The following is a 12,728-nucleotide window of genomic DNA, read 5'->3' as shown; positions in this document are numbered from 1 at the left end:
GAGATGAATGTACTTTGGTGCGAAAGTGCAAATCAATCCCAGAACAACAGCAAAGGACCTTGTGAAGATGCTGGAGGAAAGAGGTACAACAGTATCTATATCCACAGTAAAACAAGTCCTGTATCGACATAACCTGAAAGGCCGCTCAGCAAGGAAGAAGCCACTGCTCCAAAACCGCCATAAAAAAGCCAGACTACGGTTTGCAACTGCACATGGGGGCAAAGATCGTACTTTTTGGAGAAATGTCCTCTGGTCTGATGAAACAAAAAAAGAACTGTTTGGCCATAATGACCATCGTTATGTTTGGAGGAAAAAGGGGGAGGCTTGCAAGCCGAAGAACACCATCCCAACCGTGAAGCACAGGGGTGGCAGCATCATGTTGTGGGGGTGCTTTGCTGCAGGAGGGACTGGTGCACTTCACAAAGTAGATGGCATCATGAGGGAGGAAAATTATGTGGATATATTAAAGCAATATCTCAAGACATCAGTCAGGAAGTTAAAGCTTGGTCGCAAATGGGTCTTCCAAATGGACAATGACCAAAAGCATACTTCCAAAGTTGTGGCAAAATGGCTTAAGGACAACAACGTCAAGGTATTGAAGTGGCCATCACAAAGCCCTGACCTCAATCCTATAGAAAATGTGTGGGCAGAACTGAAAAAGCGTGTGCGAGCAAGGAGGCCTACAAACTTGGCTCAGTTACACCAGCTCTGTCAGGAGGACTGGGCCAAAATTCACCCAACTTATTGTGGGAAGCTTGTGGAAGGTTACCTGAAATGTTTGACCCAAGTTAAACAATTTAAAGGCAATGCTACCAAATATTAATTGAGTGCATGTAAACTTCTGACCCACTGGGAATATGATGAAAGAAATAAAAGCTGAAATAAATAATTCTCTCTACTATTATTCTGACATTTCACATTCTTAAAATAAAGTGGTGATCCTAACTGACCTAAGACAGGGAATATTTACTAGGATTAAATGTCAGGAATTGTGAAAAACTGAGTTTAAATGTATTTGGCTAAGGTGTATGTAAACTTCCGACTTCAACTGTGTATGTAATGTATTTTCATAAAGACTTTAATTTGAATGATAACATACTCACTTAGGCACTCACTTGGTGTAGGCTACAGTACTGAACACCAATGAGTACAACAACCATGTTGCTAACAAACAGTCATGGGTGGTAACTTCGATTCACTCGATAGGCAAAGCACTCTGGGAAATATGCAAATAAGGTTACATTAATTCTCAAGTTGAATTGTATGTTCACTCAACCAAAAATGTAAAGTTGATTGAAGATACAATTCAACTTGAGAATGTATGTTGGTTCAGCTATATGTCCAAATGTCCAAAACTCACAGATCTATTGCAACTGGTTGCCTTACAACTGTACATTGAATCAAAATCTTTTTTTTTTTTTTTTACAGTGCAGTTCTTCTGTCAGATATGTGGATCCACGTAGCCCTGGCTGTCTGCAGTGACATGAACGTAATTATAAGTGCCAGAGCGCTGTGACTCATCACAGCCCTGGTAAAACCACTGACTAAATTAAGCCTCTGAAAGCGTTACCATTTTTATGATAACTTTGACACTTCCAAAACTCCCGTGGACGCGAGAGGCCTTTTACAGAGTAGATGTGAATGGATTTCAGCCCGTGCCGCAGTTTAACAGACTGTTGCTGTGAGCATGTCAGTTATGTTAGTTTGTATGGATGTGTGCAATTTGTTATTGTAATCCATCCACCGCTCCCTTAATGGAGAAGACGTGAAGAGAAATGGGAGGTCTGTCCATGAACACCTGCTCTGACGCGCCCCATCTCTTAATTCATCCCACAACATGAATACTAATGCCTTTTAATTGATAGGGTCGTTTTGAGCCATTTGCTAATGGAATATTTCAATGTAGCGGCCAGCACAATCATGGACAGAAACCAAGCGTAACACATCCAAAAGTAACACAAACGTGACTGTGGCACTCAGAACACAATAACAGTTTTCCATCTCCATTTTCGCCATGTTTAATTAGGACATAGAGAAGATAAATGCCTGGCTCGGCTTAATGACCTGTAGAACGAGACGCTACAGACTTGTGAACTGGAACAAGACAACACAATAGAGAACTAAAACACACAGCAGGTTGAAATGGGAGCAAGCCAAGACATTTAGTAAAGAAAGAGGAGATACTGTCTGGTCAGTAATGAAGATACCCAGACAATCACAATAATCAGTCTAGTCAAAGACATTACAGCCACATGGTGCCTCAATGAATCGAATCACTGCTGTTCGGCCTGAGGTCTAAAACATGCGTTAGCCCCCCGAGCTAATGCTTGAGTTTCAGCTCAGCGGGCTAACTCAACCTTGTGGTATGCACAACTTGCGTGCATATCTCAAACCAGGATTGGGCCTTCAGAGGTCAAAGGGCAACCTTACCGTGAGCTCCAGCAGTTCGTTGAGGAGGTCGTTGCGTTTGCTCTGGAGGAAGCCCGTGCAGGAGCTGCCTGTCTGGGCTATTCTTATCCGGGCCAGTCTGGCTTTCTGTGTAGGGAAAAGGTTAATATGTCAAACCCAGACAGGAATGAGATATGTCTTATCATCATCTAGTGGTGAGAATTAGCAGCCTCATCATCACCCCTTCCCTGGATTATGTAAGCGTGTCACAATGGATTTGTAGGGCTAGAGTGGGCTCACCATGTAAACATTGTGGTGGTGATCACTTTCAGTCCTGTTCATATCACAAGGTATCATGCTATCCATCAGTCTGTCTTACCCACAGCTAAAGCAGCATGTTCATTATATAGCCTCTTTAAATCCTATCCATTTCTCTCAGCCGTCATGATTCTTTCTCCACCTCTAGGACTGAATTATAAGTGAAGTTATTGGTAAAAAAAAAAGAGTACATTGAGATCACAGGGGACATCTAAGAGTGATATTAAAGAGGAGATTCAAGTGCCTACTCTGAGATAACAGACTAAAGTGCTTTTCAATCGTTCAAGGTGAGAGTACTTTAACCTTGGTCCGGGCGATTGCTTTTGCACAAACACATTTTAGATATCCCCAAAAAGAGTAGCATTGCCTTCCCTGAAGACTCTTGACATGTTAGGGTTTAGAGGTTTGGTGATTCAACCTGTGAGACAAGCTATGCTGTCCTCGGAGATTCTAGGGCGCCAGAATATGTGCGACGGAGCTAGCCCCTATAGCCTGGTCTCAGATTGGTTTGTGCTGTCTTGCCAACTCCTATGTAATTGACAAGACAGCACAAACTGATCTGGGATCAAGCTAGCACCTCTATGCTGCTGCTACTCTCTCTGCCTGTCACCAGTGGGAAATAAAAGACAACTTTTAATTTAAATGAGCAGGCTCATGACATCTACTTTACATGTTGATCAAAGGCTTCATTCGACGCATGACGAGCTAAAATGAAAAAACTGGAGCAGTAGCTAACTGAGAGGAGTCTTTGAAAATGTCGGTGATGTGTGCTGAGGGTTTCTTCAAAAAGAAGAGAATAATCTTTCAAACTTAATCCTGTTCAACTTCCTTCCGTATCGCTTTACTCTGTGCTGTCTGACGAGAGTGGATGTTTCACCGATTCAGCTGTGGCCATACTGCAGCCACAGCCACAGCCCAGCCACAGCACAGCCACAGCCCAGCCACAGCCCAGGAGTAAAATAATAGTAATATCTGAGCAGTGTGTCTGATCTGATCTAATGGAGTCAGCATCCTTTCTGTCCAATCAGACGGACAGCTGGACTGCAGCCGTCCACACACGACACAGGATAAAGTTCCAGGAGTTTCTCTGAAGGGAAGCCATTCTCCGTTCTGTGCCTGAAGTTTTTATTCTCCCCTGGACTCCCTCTTCTCTCTGCCTCTGACGGCACACTGTTTCTCTCTGTATAGCTCCACCTGACTTTGCCATTTCATTAACACTGCGACCCCAGACCATTCAGAGCCCGCTATGCTCCTGGTGAGAGCCCTCCCAATTAGTCTAGCAAATAAGATTTGTGATTTGTGTTACACTAACATAAACCCTCAGCCGCCGTGACTCTGGACTTTGGTAGCACGTCACCAGAGGCTGTCCAGGCTAGAGGTGACCCTCAGTTAAAGCAAAGGGGAGGGTGCATTAGGGGAGACTGCCGCACATTCTTCTTGATACCCTTCTTACATATTAATTGTACTTTTCTATGACAATAGAAGAACTACCAGCCTATTTCTGTGCGGGAAGCACATATCTGATAGACGTATATTTAAATGTCTGTACGAGGACGAGGGACATAGGATAGGATACATGAGAAGTTATTTTTTCCCAGCTTTGGCCCCAGATGGCCAGCTAATTGTACTGGGAGCTTGGAGCAGCCCACTATTAGAGTGAAATGAAGATGGATGAGGGGGGGGGGGTGAACATTGCTAATTTGAGAGACACCCGCTCTGGCTCGTCAGCGCACGTGGAGCAAGGTGCATGCGGTGCACCTCCCCTCCTGTCTCCGTTTCAGCAGCCTGGTATAAGTGAGTAATAACTGTTAGCAGATAGGGGGTAAGGGCCGTGAGGGGCACCAGGAAATTAGAGATTAACCACTGCAGTGTTAGAACTCTTGACAGGTTTCCACTGCAATTAACATAATATACATCGTGATGTTACTCACTGTAGAAGAACAGAGGAAAGCGTACACTAGCAATTTGTCTTAACAGTTGACCTCAGGAGTGACCATAATAGCTCATCTGCATCTACTTCTTATCTACATTTACTCCCACAAGGTCACTCTAAGGACAGGTACCTAAAGGAGGGAGAGGGCATCAAATGAAAGGAGGCTGTTTCTCAGTCTCCATGCCTCTTACTGGACTCACCTGCACCCGGACTCTTATCTTTTTCATGAAAGGTCAACCCCACGGAGGCTGTAGTGAGAGTAGTTAGCCACCACTACTTAATGCTTGGTGTGTGTGTTTGTGTGAGTGTTAGGGCTGACTACATTTAGTCGACTGGTGGATTGTTTGGTCGATAGGCTGTTTTTTTTTTGTTGAGCAGTCACAACAACAACAAAAATGCAGTGGCACACGAGACACCTGTCTGATTCTTTGCAGAGGCCGCGGGGATGGCACAGTCCAAGACAGGTATCGGCAACCTGAGACACGAGAGCTGCAAGGGTATTTGCCTTGGCACGCCAAGCAATTTGATACAATTTAGAAAATAAGTCAAATTGCATTTGTTTAGAAATTGCATTGGTTTTCCCTATACTGCTATTGCTTTGGACCTAAATACAGTTGTGAGAGTACTCCTTAGACCTACAGTACGTGTCAAGATAATGTGTCTTGGGTATAATTTAAAACGTTGAGTTAAGAAGGGTAGTGTGGCTTTGATGCACAAGGTGCGTCTCTCTCCAGAATGTGCTCTCTACCACCAATTTGTGTGCATTCATTGTTTCATAACTTCATTGTGAGAATTGTTTGCCCTTTGATTGTTAGTGTCTATCAATTCATCATTACATACAGTACATCACCAGTTGTACATTTACTGTTAATTCCAATCATTTTTTATCAACAATGTTTGTTTGGTTACAGTAATTTCTGTTAATGTATTCAATATATTATTAATACAGTCATTTACCGTTATCATTGTCAGAGTGGACACTTGTTCGCAGAGCTCACAACCTATGCTACACTTGTGAGAATCGATTATTTCATTCCGTTGTATTTTTTTTGGAACGCTCCTGTCAATGTTGAGTAGGGACGCACACCTGATTACGTATAGAAGCAGGCTACCTGGCCTGCGCACAAATGTGTAAAGGTGCCCATTTAGGGATGTCTGATAATATTTTGGATTAGCTTAACTCACCACCACTAATGCGCTGTGGAGCTTCTCAATTTATTTTTTCTTCACCTCAAACAGCAAGTAAACAAAGTCTGTTTTGACATACATTAAATCCAATCAGGATTTTTCTTTGCTGGTCTTTGGGGAGATACATCTAGCTAGCTAGGTCAGCCATTGGCTAGGCCATCAGAAGCTAATAAAGGCATCTGCCATTCAACTGTATTAGGGCAAAATTTGGGAATGACAGTGGAACCAACCAATCACATTTTGACTTAATGGGTGGGACCGTTTTTATAAAAGCTTATGGAAACTTCTGCCTTCTTGAAGGCCAACAGGTCGCTGGGCAATAGCGAGCTAGCTTTGTTGTCGGCTAGTTTGGAGCGGATGCAGTAGGTCTGTTGGCTAATTTGTTAGCTTCTCCCTTTTCAATGATAACTTTCAACAAGAAGTTAAGTTTAAAATGATCTGGTGAGTGGAACTGTGTTTTTTACTGCAGCGCGCTTGCTGTTGTTAGCCATCTCTTTGAAAATAACTTATGTGTTGAAACATTGTTGCATTTCAAGTGGAACTGACAGCATTTTAGCTAAATGAAATATTATTAAAATCTGTTCATTTACACCCACAGGAAGAATGACACTTTTTAAAACATTTTCTGACAAGCTACCACTTAGATATGGTCATTTTCACATTTTTATAAATTCTTACAATTTTGGGGAATTACGTATACTAAGGCATTTGTGAAAATTCTATAGCATTATAGAGTGGGAAAGTGGCTGTGCGTTGGACAATTAATAGACACTGTAGTAAATAAAACCAAATATAAACATCTGTCTGGTCCAGGACTGGAGTCTACACAGACCGGTGCGCTATAGCCAATCAGAACTACTGTAGGCCTTTATACAAACAAGCCATTTGCCACACGGCCTGGCATCATTCACTTTGAACTGGACTGTGTGTTTACAGGCAGTTGCAACAGCGCGACTTTATAGCATTAAAACGCATTTGCCAAAAGCCACAAAATAAACCTGAATTGATTTCTGCAAATATGCAAACACCACAGGAGTGCTCTTACATTTGGGAACTTTACAGTCCTATTGATCAAACAACCATGAAAAGGTAGGCTCTCTCTCCCTCAGTTATGCATATCAACAACAACAACAACTAATGCTAGCCAGAGCGAGATTAGCTAAAATCTAACAAAGGAACATTAGGCAAACCCTCTCAAACTTTTTCAGCTAGTTGGCCGTCAAAATTGCAATGATAAACGATGGGGAATTGTAGCCTCCTCGTCCTTCTGCAGCTTGCCTGCCAATACATGCGTGTCCCAACCAAGCACACAAGCTAACTGGCTAAAGTTGGCTAGTTTGCTAGCTAGCTACATCCACACACAAATAAGAGAACACCTCACTCTGACCATTTTACTCTTGTAGCAGAGCTGGTTAGGCTGTTTACATGTTATCTAGAGCGTTCTTGACTATCTATTACTTTTTTTGCCTACGTTTACTGACACCGGTCATATTCAGCTGGTGTTGCACGTTTGTAAATTAATCAGTTGTTCTGCACTCTGGTAACGTTACACTCAGACGAGAGTGCTCTGAAATCGGAGTAGATAGCCAGAGTGAATTTGCGAACGCAAGAGATATGCTAACTGGATAACAGTCATTCAAGTTCTTGCCATCTAACCAAAATGATATCTGCATCTCTAGCTGTGTATAGTCACCGAAAAACGATTTGAGGGGGAAAAGTCAGTCACTCACCCACTCCTTCAATGACATGACATCCTCCTGGCAGCTAGCCAGCTATTTAGCTAACGTTAGGCTCCGTGTTTTTAGCTTGCTACATAAATAGATACACTAGCCTATTAGCTACGTTATGACTTGTGATCATTGCCCTTGCTAGTTTGACTGTATTGACATTCCCAGTGTTGGGTTTTATTTCACTTATTAGATGTGATGCATTACCATTTACAGTAGATGTAGGCCTAAGTATGAACGGACTGTAATGCACTAAGAGGTTTATATTGTATTAACATAGATTGAGCAACATATAATAGACATGACTAACTGGAGGGTTGCTGGCTAGTAGGAGTGTAGGCTGAGTAGACTCGTGACACACACACACACAATGCCTGGTTGTGGGGCCGCTCATGGACAGGTGTATGTGAGGAACTGATAGAGGGGAGAATGGCTGTGGCACAAGAACAGGCACTGTCCTTGGGTGTCTGACTCTCGGGTACACACATGAAGATAAGCTAGAAGACAACTATGCTTGGCAACAAAGATGCGTCTAGAGGCTGGGACCAGCCTGCACGCCAACGATAGGCTGGAGTAAGTCTAAACCACGCTCATCCTCCCTCTGACAGGCCAGCAGTGAGCGGGAACTATCTCTGTCAGAGTATTTAATGAAGAACTTATGATGTCATTTTCAGTTCTCTGTTTGCCCTGCGAGGTGTTACAGTGAACCCGTATATACGAAGATTGCATTTACCATTTATTCTGCTTGACTAATTCTATTAATAAACAGCTGAAAATATATTCAGTAGCCTAGTGTTACATTTTGTTCTGATACCAGAATTGAATTGACGCAGCCCTAACACCAGCCTTAGTTACATTCGTCCGTTTTTGTCCAGAATATTGAGTCATTGAAACTGAAACAGTGCATCCTGAATGGAGGCAGCAAACAATGTCCCAGGCCAGCTGTGATTTACAACCTGATAGCAATATTTTTTGGACTACCAAGAAATGTATTGGTGAATTATATTAATCATGCATTGAACTGCATCTATCTATCTATGCCTTAGTGTACGCCATGGAACGTTGAGTCAAATATAACCTCTCATAGAGTTGGTTATGTAGCATAAACTGGGAATTTGATATTTTTGACTGATATTATGATTGTCTGCTCGTTCCATATCGGCAAAGTAGTTAAAACACTGTTAGTTCCACTTTAAATTTTAGGTCACCGGTTACTTTGTGCTTAAACATGACATGTTATTTGCAATGGGAAGTAATAGTTGTAGATTTCCATTGGTTGGGTTTTTGTATTCTTATGATTGGGACCTACTGGCTTATGTCCAAGTTTATGGACTGGTTATCCTTTAACATCATGCTGTGTGTGACTGCTGTCTTTCCATCGGCCCTATGCAGTGGTGAAGTGGTGCCTGGAGAAGTAGGTGTACTCAAATTTTGCTAAAAAATTCCCAAACGGGCTGCCAAGGAAAGGCACCCTGTGGGAAAAATTTGAAATGTTTCTTTTATATTTTGTTATTTTAACATTTTTTACCCCCCAATTTCATGGTATCCAATTGGTAGTTACAGTCTTGTCTCATCACTGCAACTCCCGTATGAACTCGGGAGAGGCGAAGGTCGAGAGCCGTGCGTCCTCCGAAACACAACCCAACCAAGCCACACTGCTTCTTGACACAATGCCCACTTAACCCGGAAGCCACCCACACCAATGTGTCGGAGGAAACACCGTACACCTGGCGACCGTGTCAGTGTGCACTGTGCCCAGCCCGCCACAGGAGTCACTAGTGCACGATGGGACAAGGACATCCCTGCCGGCCAAACCCTCCCCTATCCCGGATGACGCTGGGCCAATTGTGCGCCGCCCCATCGGTCTCCCCGTTGCGGCCGGCTGCAACAGAGCCTGGACTGGAACCCAGAATCTCTAGTGGCACAGCTAGCACTGCCATGCAGTGTCTTAGTCTTAGGCTGCTCCATTCCAAAACCAGTTGAGAGCTGCATGCTCTTGCTGCCTGCAGATGATATTCCGCTGAAACTAGGCTACAGTATGTGTGTGGCGCACAAGTGAAGTATTCACGTGCTTTGTGATTGTGTAGGCTACTTGTGCATGATTTCTCTACTGTACTACATACTTGATAAGTCGTATACCTCCACTACACTACTTTGATATGCATCAGAAGGGATTAAGGAGTATACGCAATGCCAACTGAAAAATAATTATACCTGCGTATACCCTCCACTACACCACTGGCCCTATGTGTTTTACAAAAAGTGCACTCACCTACATGAGTGTGGCAGTATTACCGTTGCTGTCCTTTCAGAATCACAAACCTGTCACATACTGAAGGCCTATAGGCTAAGGCTGTTAAGACATTAATGTTTCAGTCGACAGCGAAGCGGTTTCATGCGCTGACTGAATGGAAGCTGAGTTTTTTTTTACTCAGCTGGTCTAGGAAGATATTAAGAGTCCTCACTGTCCGACAGAGTACACATGTATCTGACACCGAGACAAGATCGAGACACTCATTATGTGGTCTCCAGTACTACAACACTGGGGACAGCCATGTGGAGGGTTATCTCTCCAAGGGACTGAGAGAAAAAACAGAAGGTTGTGTACAGTCTGATGGACAAAGATCTGCTACTCAACCACTAAGTATTCAAGTACTTCTTTGCTGTCGCCATTAAACTAATGATGTTTTGCGTTGATGGTGGTTTGATTGTGTGATGCTGCTCTATGGGCATGCAGATCCATGCTGCGACCCCAACAGTTTCCAGTATGGAACCTCTCACGTCTGTCTGTCTGCAGCAGGTGTCTCCGAAGTCAGGGGGGCGAGGGGTGTCGTATCCACACACACACACACGCACACACACACACACACGCACACCCACACCCACCTCGCCTCCCTACAGCCGGAAGCGGGTCATCTAATAAATGAATGGTGTTCACCTGTACCTTCTGCGCACGCCGTTTGTCAGCTCTCTGGTTCTGGTGATAGATTCGGCTAAAGTTGGACACGATGACGGGAACAGGCAGGGCGATTACCAGCACCCCGCTCAGAGAACAGATAGAACCAAAGATCTTCCCTGCGATCGTCTTGGGCACCATGTCCCCGTAACTACAGCGAGAGAGAAAGAGAGAGGGAGAGGGGAGGGAGAGAGGGAGAGAGGGAAGTAGGGAAAGATGAAATACTGTATTGGATACATTTAAAATGCAGTCTACAGTTCTGAATCTGTACGTGTGGCCGTCCAAAGGGTTAGCATCTGTGTGTGTGTGTCGAGATGCTCCCTACTGTTTGGCCTGGGGGCTAAACCCATATCAGCAACTCCCTCTTTCATTCCCAGCCCTCCCTTCTGTTTCTTTCTATGCAATTACATGTTGTTCTCTCAGTTTCCTAGGCTGGGGCTAATTTGATTACACAGGTGGAGGAAGCAGTGATAGGCAGGCTCAGTAAGAGGTGGGGAGAGGCAGCGAGATAGAGGTGCTATCTGGGCTGCTCAGGCAGGGCACAACAAAGTCATGCCAGGGGGCAATGTGCCAGGGAGGTGCCAGTGCAGGTCCCCTGTTGTGAGCTCAGGGTGAGCACTGGGGAACAAATGACTTTATCAATGGGCACTTCAGGTACAAGCTCTCATGAAGGCAAACAAAATCAGAGGTGTGTGTGTGTGTGTGTGTGTGTGTGTGTGTGTGTGTGTGTATTTAGGGGGGTTAGGGTGTGTGTATTTGTGTGTTGGCAGACCTATTCAGAATCAATAAACCAGGAAAAGCCCTGAAATGCAAAAACCAGTTGTAGAGTTGGGAGAATGGCTACAGACACACAGACTAGGTGCATTACACTTGGTTTGACTTGGATCCTCCCACTATTTTACTAGAGTACTCATGCCAGACACATCCTTTGACTTAAAGGCCCAATACAGCCATTTTTATATCAATATCAAATCATTTCTGGGTAACAATTAAGCACATTGCTATGATCGTTTTCAATTACAATGGTCAGAAATTAACAAAAATAGCTTCTTAGCAAAGATCAATTTCTCAAGCCCAGAATTGAGCAAAGACTGTCTGGGAGTGGTCTTGGTGCGGAGCGGAAACTGAAAACTAGCTCATTTACCGCCTGGTGTAGCCACCATGCAGGCCAAAACTCCATCTCACCAAATTTCATGTAGTCTTTTCAAAAAGCTCTTACACTAAAATGGCATTACCTTATATATACATATTTCCAAACTATAAGGTTGGAATAATACTGTGAAATTGTGAAAATTATGATAATGCCCTTTTAGTGTAAGAGCTTTTTTTAAATACTACCTGAAATTTCTGCTTGTTTTGGTAAGATGAAGTGCACTGGGCCTTAAAACTTTCCTCCCCACTGCTTCCTGCAGAGATTGGACTCCTAACAGGTAGCCCATAGGCTGTTGACTTCACTGCCCCTCAGGGGACTCTCCGGGCCTGAAGGAACACCACTGATGTGGGCGCTGGCATCAAACTTTTCCCGATGGGCATTGTCTCACACTCCCTCTCCATTTCCAAACATCCTGTACGGCCTGTCATCTGCAGACTCCCCCTGCCTACCACTGTTAACTGCCCACCGACTTCCAACCTCTGGATTATAGAAACACAATTCTGCCAGCTGTAGAAATGTGTGTGAGCAAAAGTGATGTTCCCTCAAATCTTTCCTATCCCTTTCTGCAGTATTTGAAGTTGACATTCTCCTTTTCTCTGAGCTAAATGGATGGCAATGGTATGCTTTAATAATAACTAACAGGTACTCCTAAAAAAAGATAGCTTTCTTCTACTTTCTGCCTTGTGCTCTTTTTCAGAGTCAAGCGTTTTAAGTAAAACCTTTAAGAGCTCTCAGCCGCTACGCTATCTGTCGCCTACCACCTTTCCATATAGTGCACTACTTTTGACCGGGGGTCTATGTGCAAATTATGGGCTCAGGGCTAAAGTAAAATATACAGAATATGGTGTCATTTGAAATGCAGCCAGAGTCATAGAATCCTTTCCCATCAATCGCTCAGCTGCCAGAATGGAGTCTCAGAGCTGCAGCATCTCTGAAGCTTCGAGACGGGCAAGTTGTGTTGTGTCCTGGCTGTCAAGTGGTGGATCTCTCAGTCCGTGCTCTCTGTCTTTCTGTCTGTCACTCTATTATTGATGACACCCCCTCGGCTCTCTCTCTGCATGACAG

General features: G+C 43.8%; 1 protein-coding gene across 1 annotated transcript in view; it reads right to left on the bottom strand.

Moving 5' to 3' along the window:
• LOC106582742 (A-type voltage-gated potassium channel KCND3) overlaps nucleotides 1-12,728 on the bottom strand; it is a 114,201-nt gene that overhangs the window by 14,684 nt on the left and 86,789 nt on the right. The window contains exons 2-3 of the mRNA XM_082967365.1: nucleotides 10,493-10,661; nucleotides 2,431-2,535 (exon numbers count right to left, since the gene is read on the bottom strand). Of these exons, the coding sequence (XP_082823491.1) occupies nucleotides 2,431-2,535; nucleotides 10,493-10,661 (274 nt within the window). The remainder of the gene's footprint in view (nucleotides 1-2,430; nucleotides 2,536-10,492; nucleotides 10,662-12,728) is intronic.

The sequence above is a fragment of the Salmo salar genome, chromosome 22 (genome assembly GCF_965601325.2).
Source record: "Salmo salar chromosome 22, fSalSal1, whole genome shotgun sequence".
Lineage (NCBI taxonomy): Eukaryota > Metazoa > Chordata > Actinopteri > Salmoniformes > Salmonidae > Salmo > Salmo salar.
Note: the sequence above shows the minus strand (reverse complement) of the source record. Positions and strands in the feature narration are given on the sequence as shown.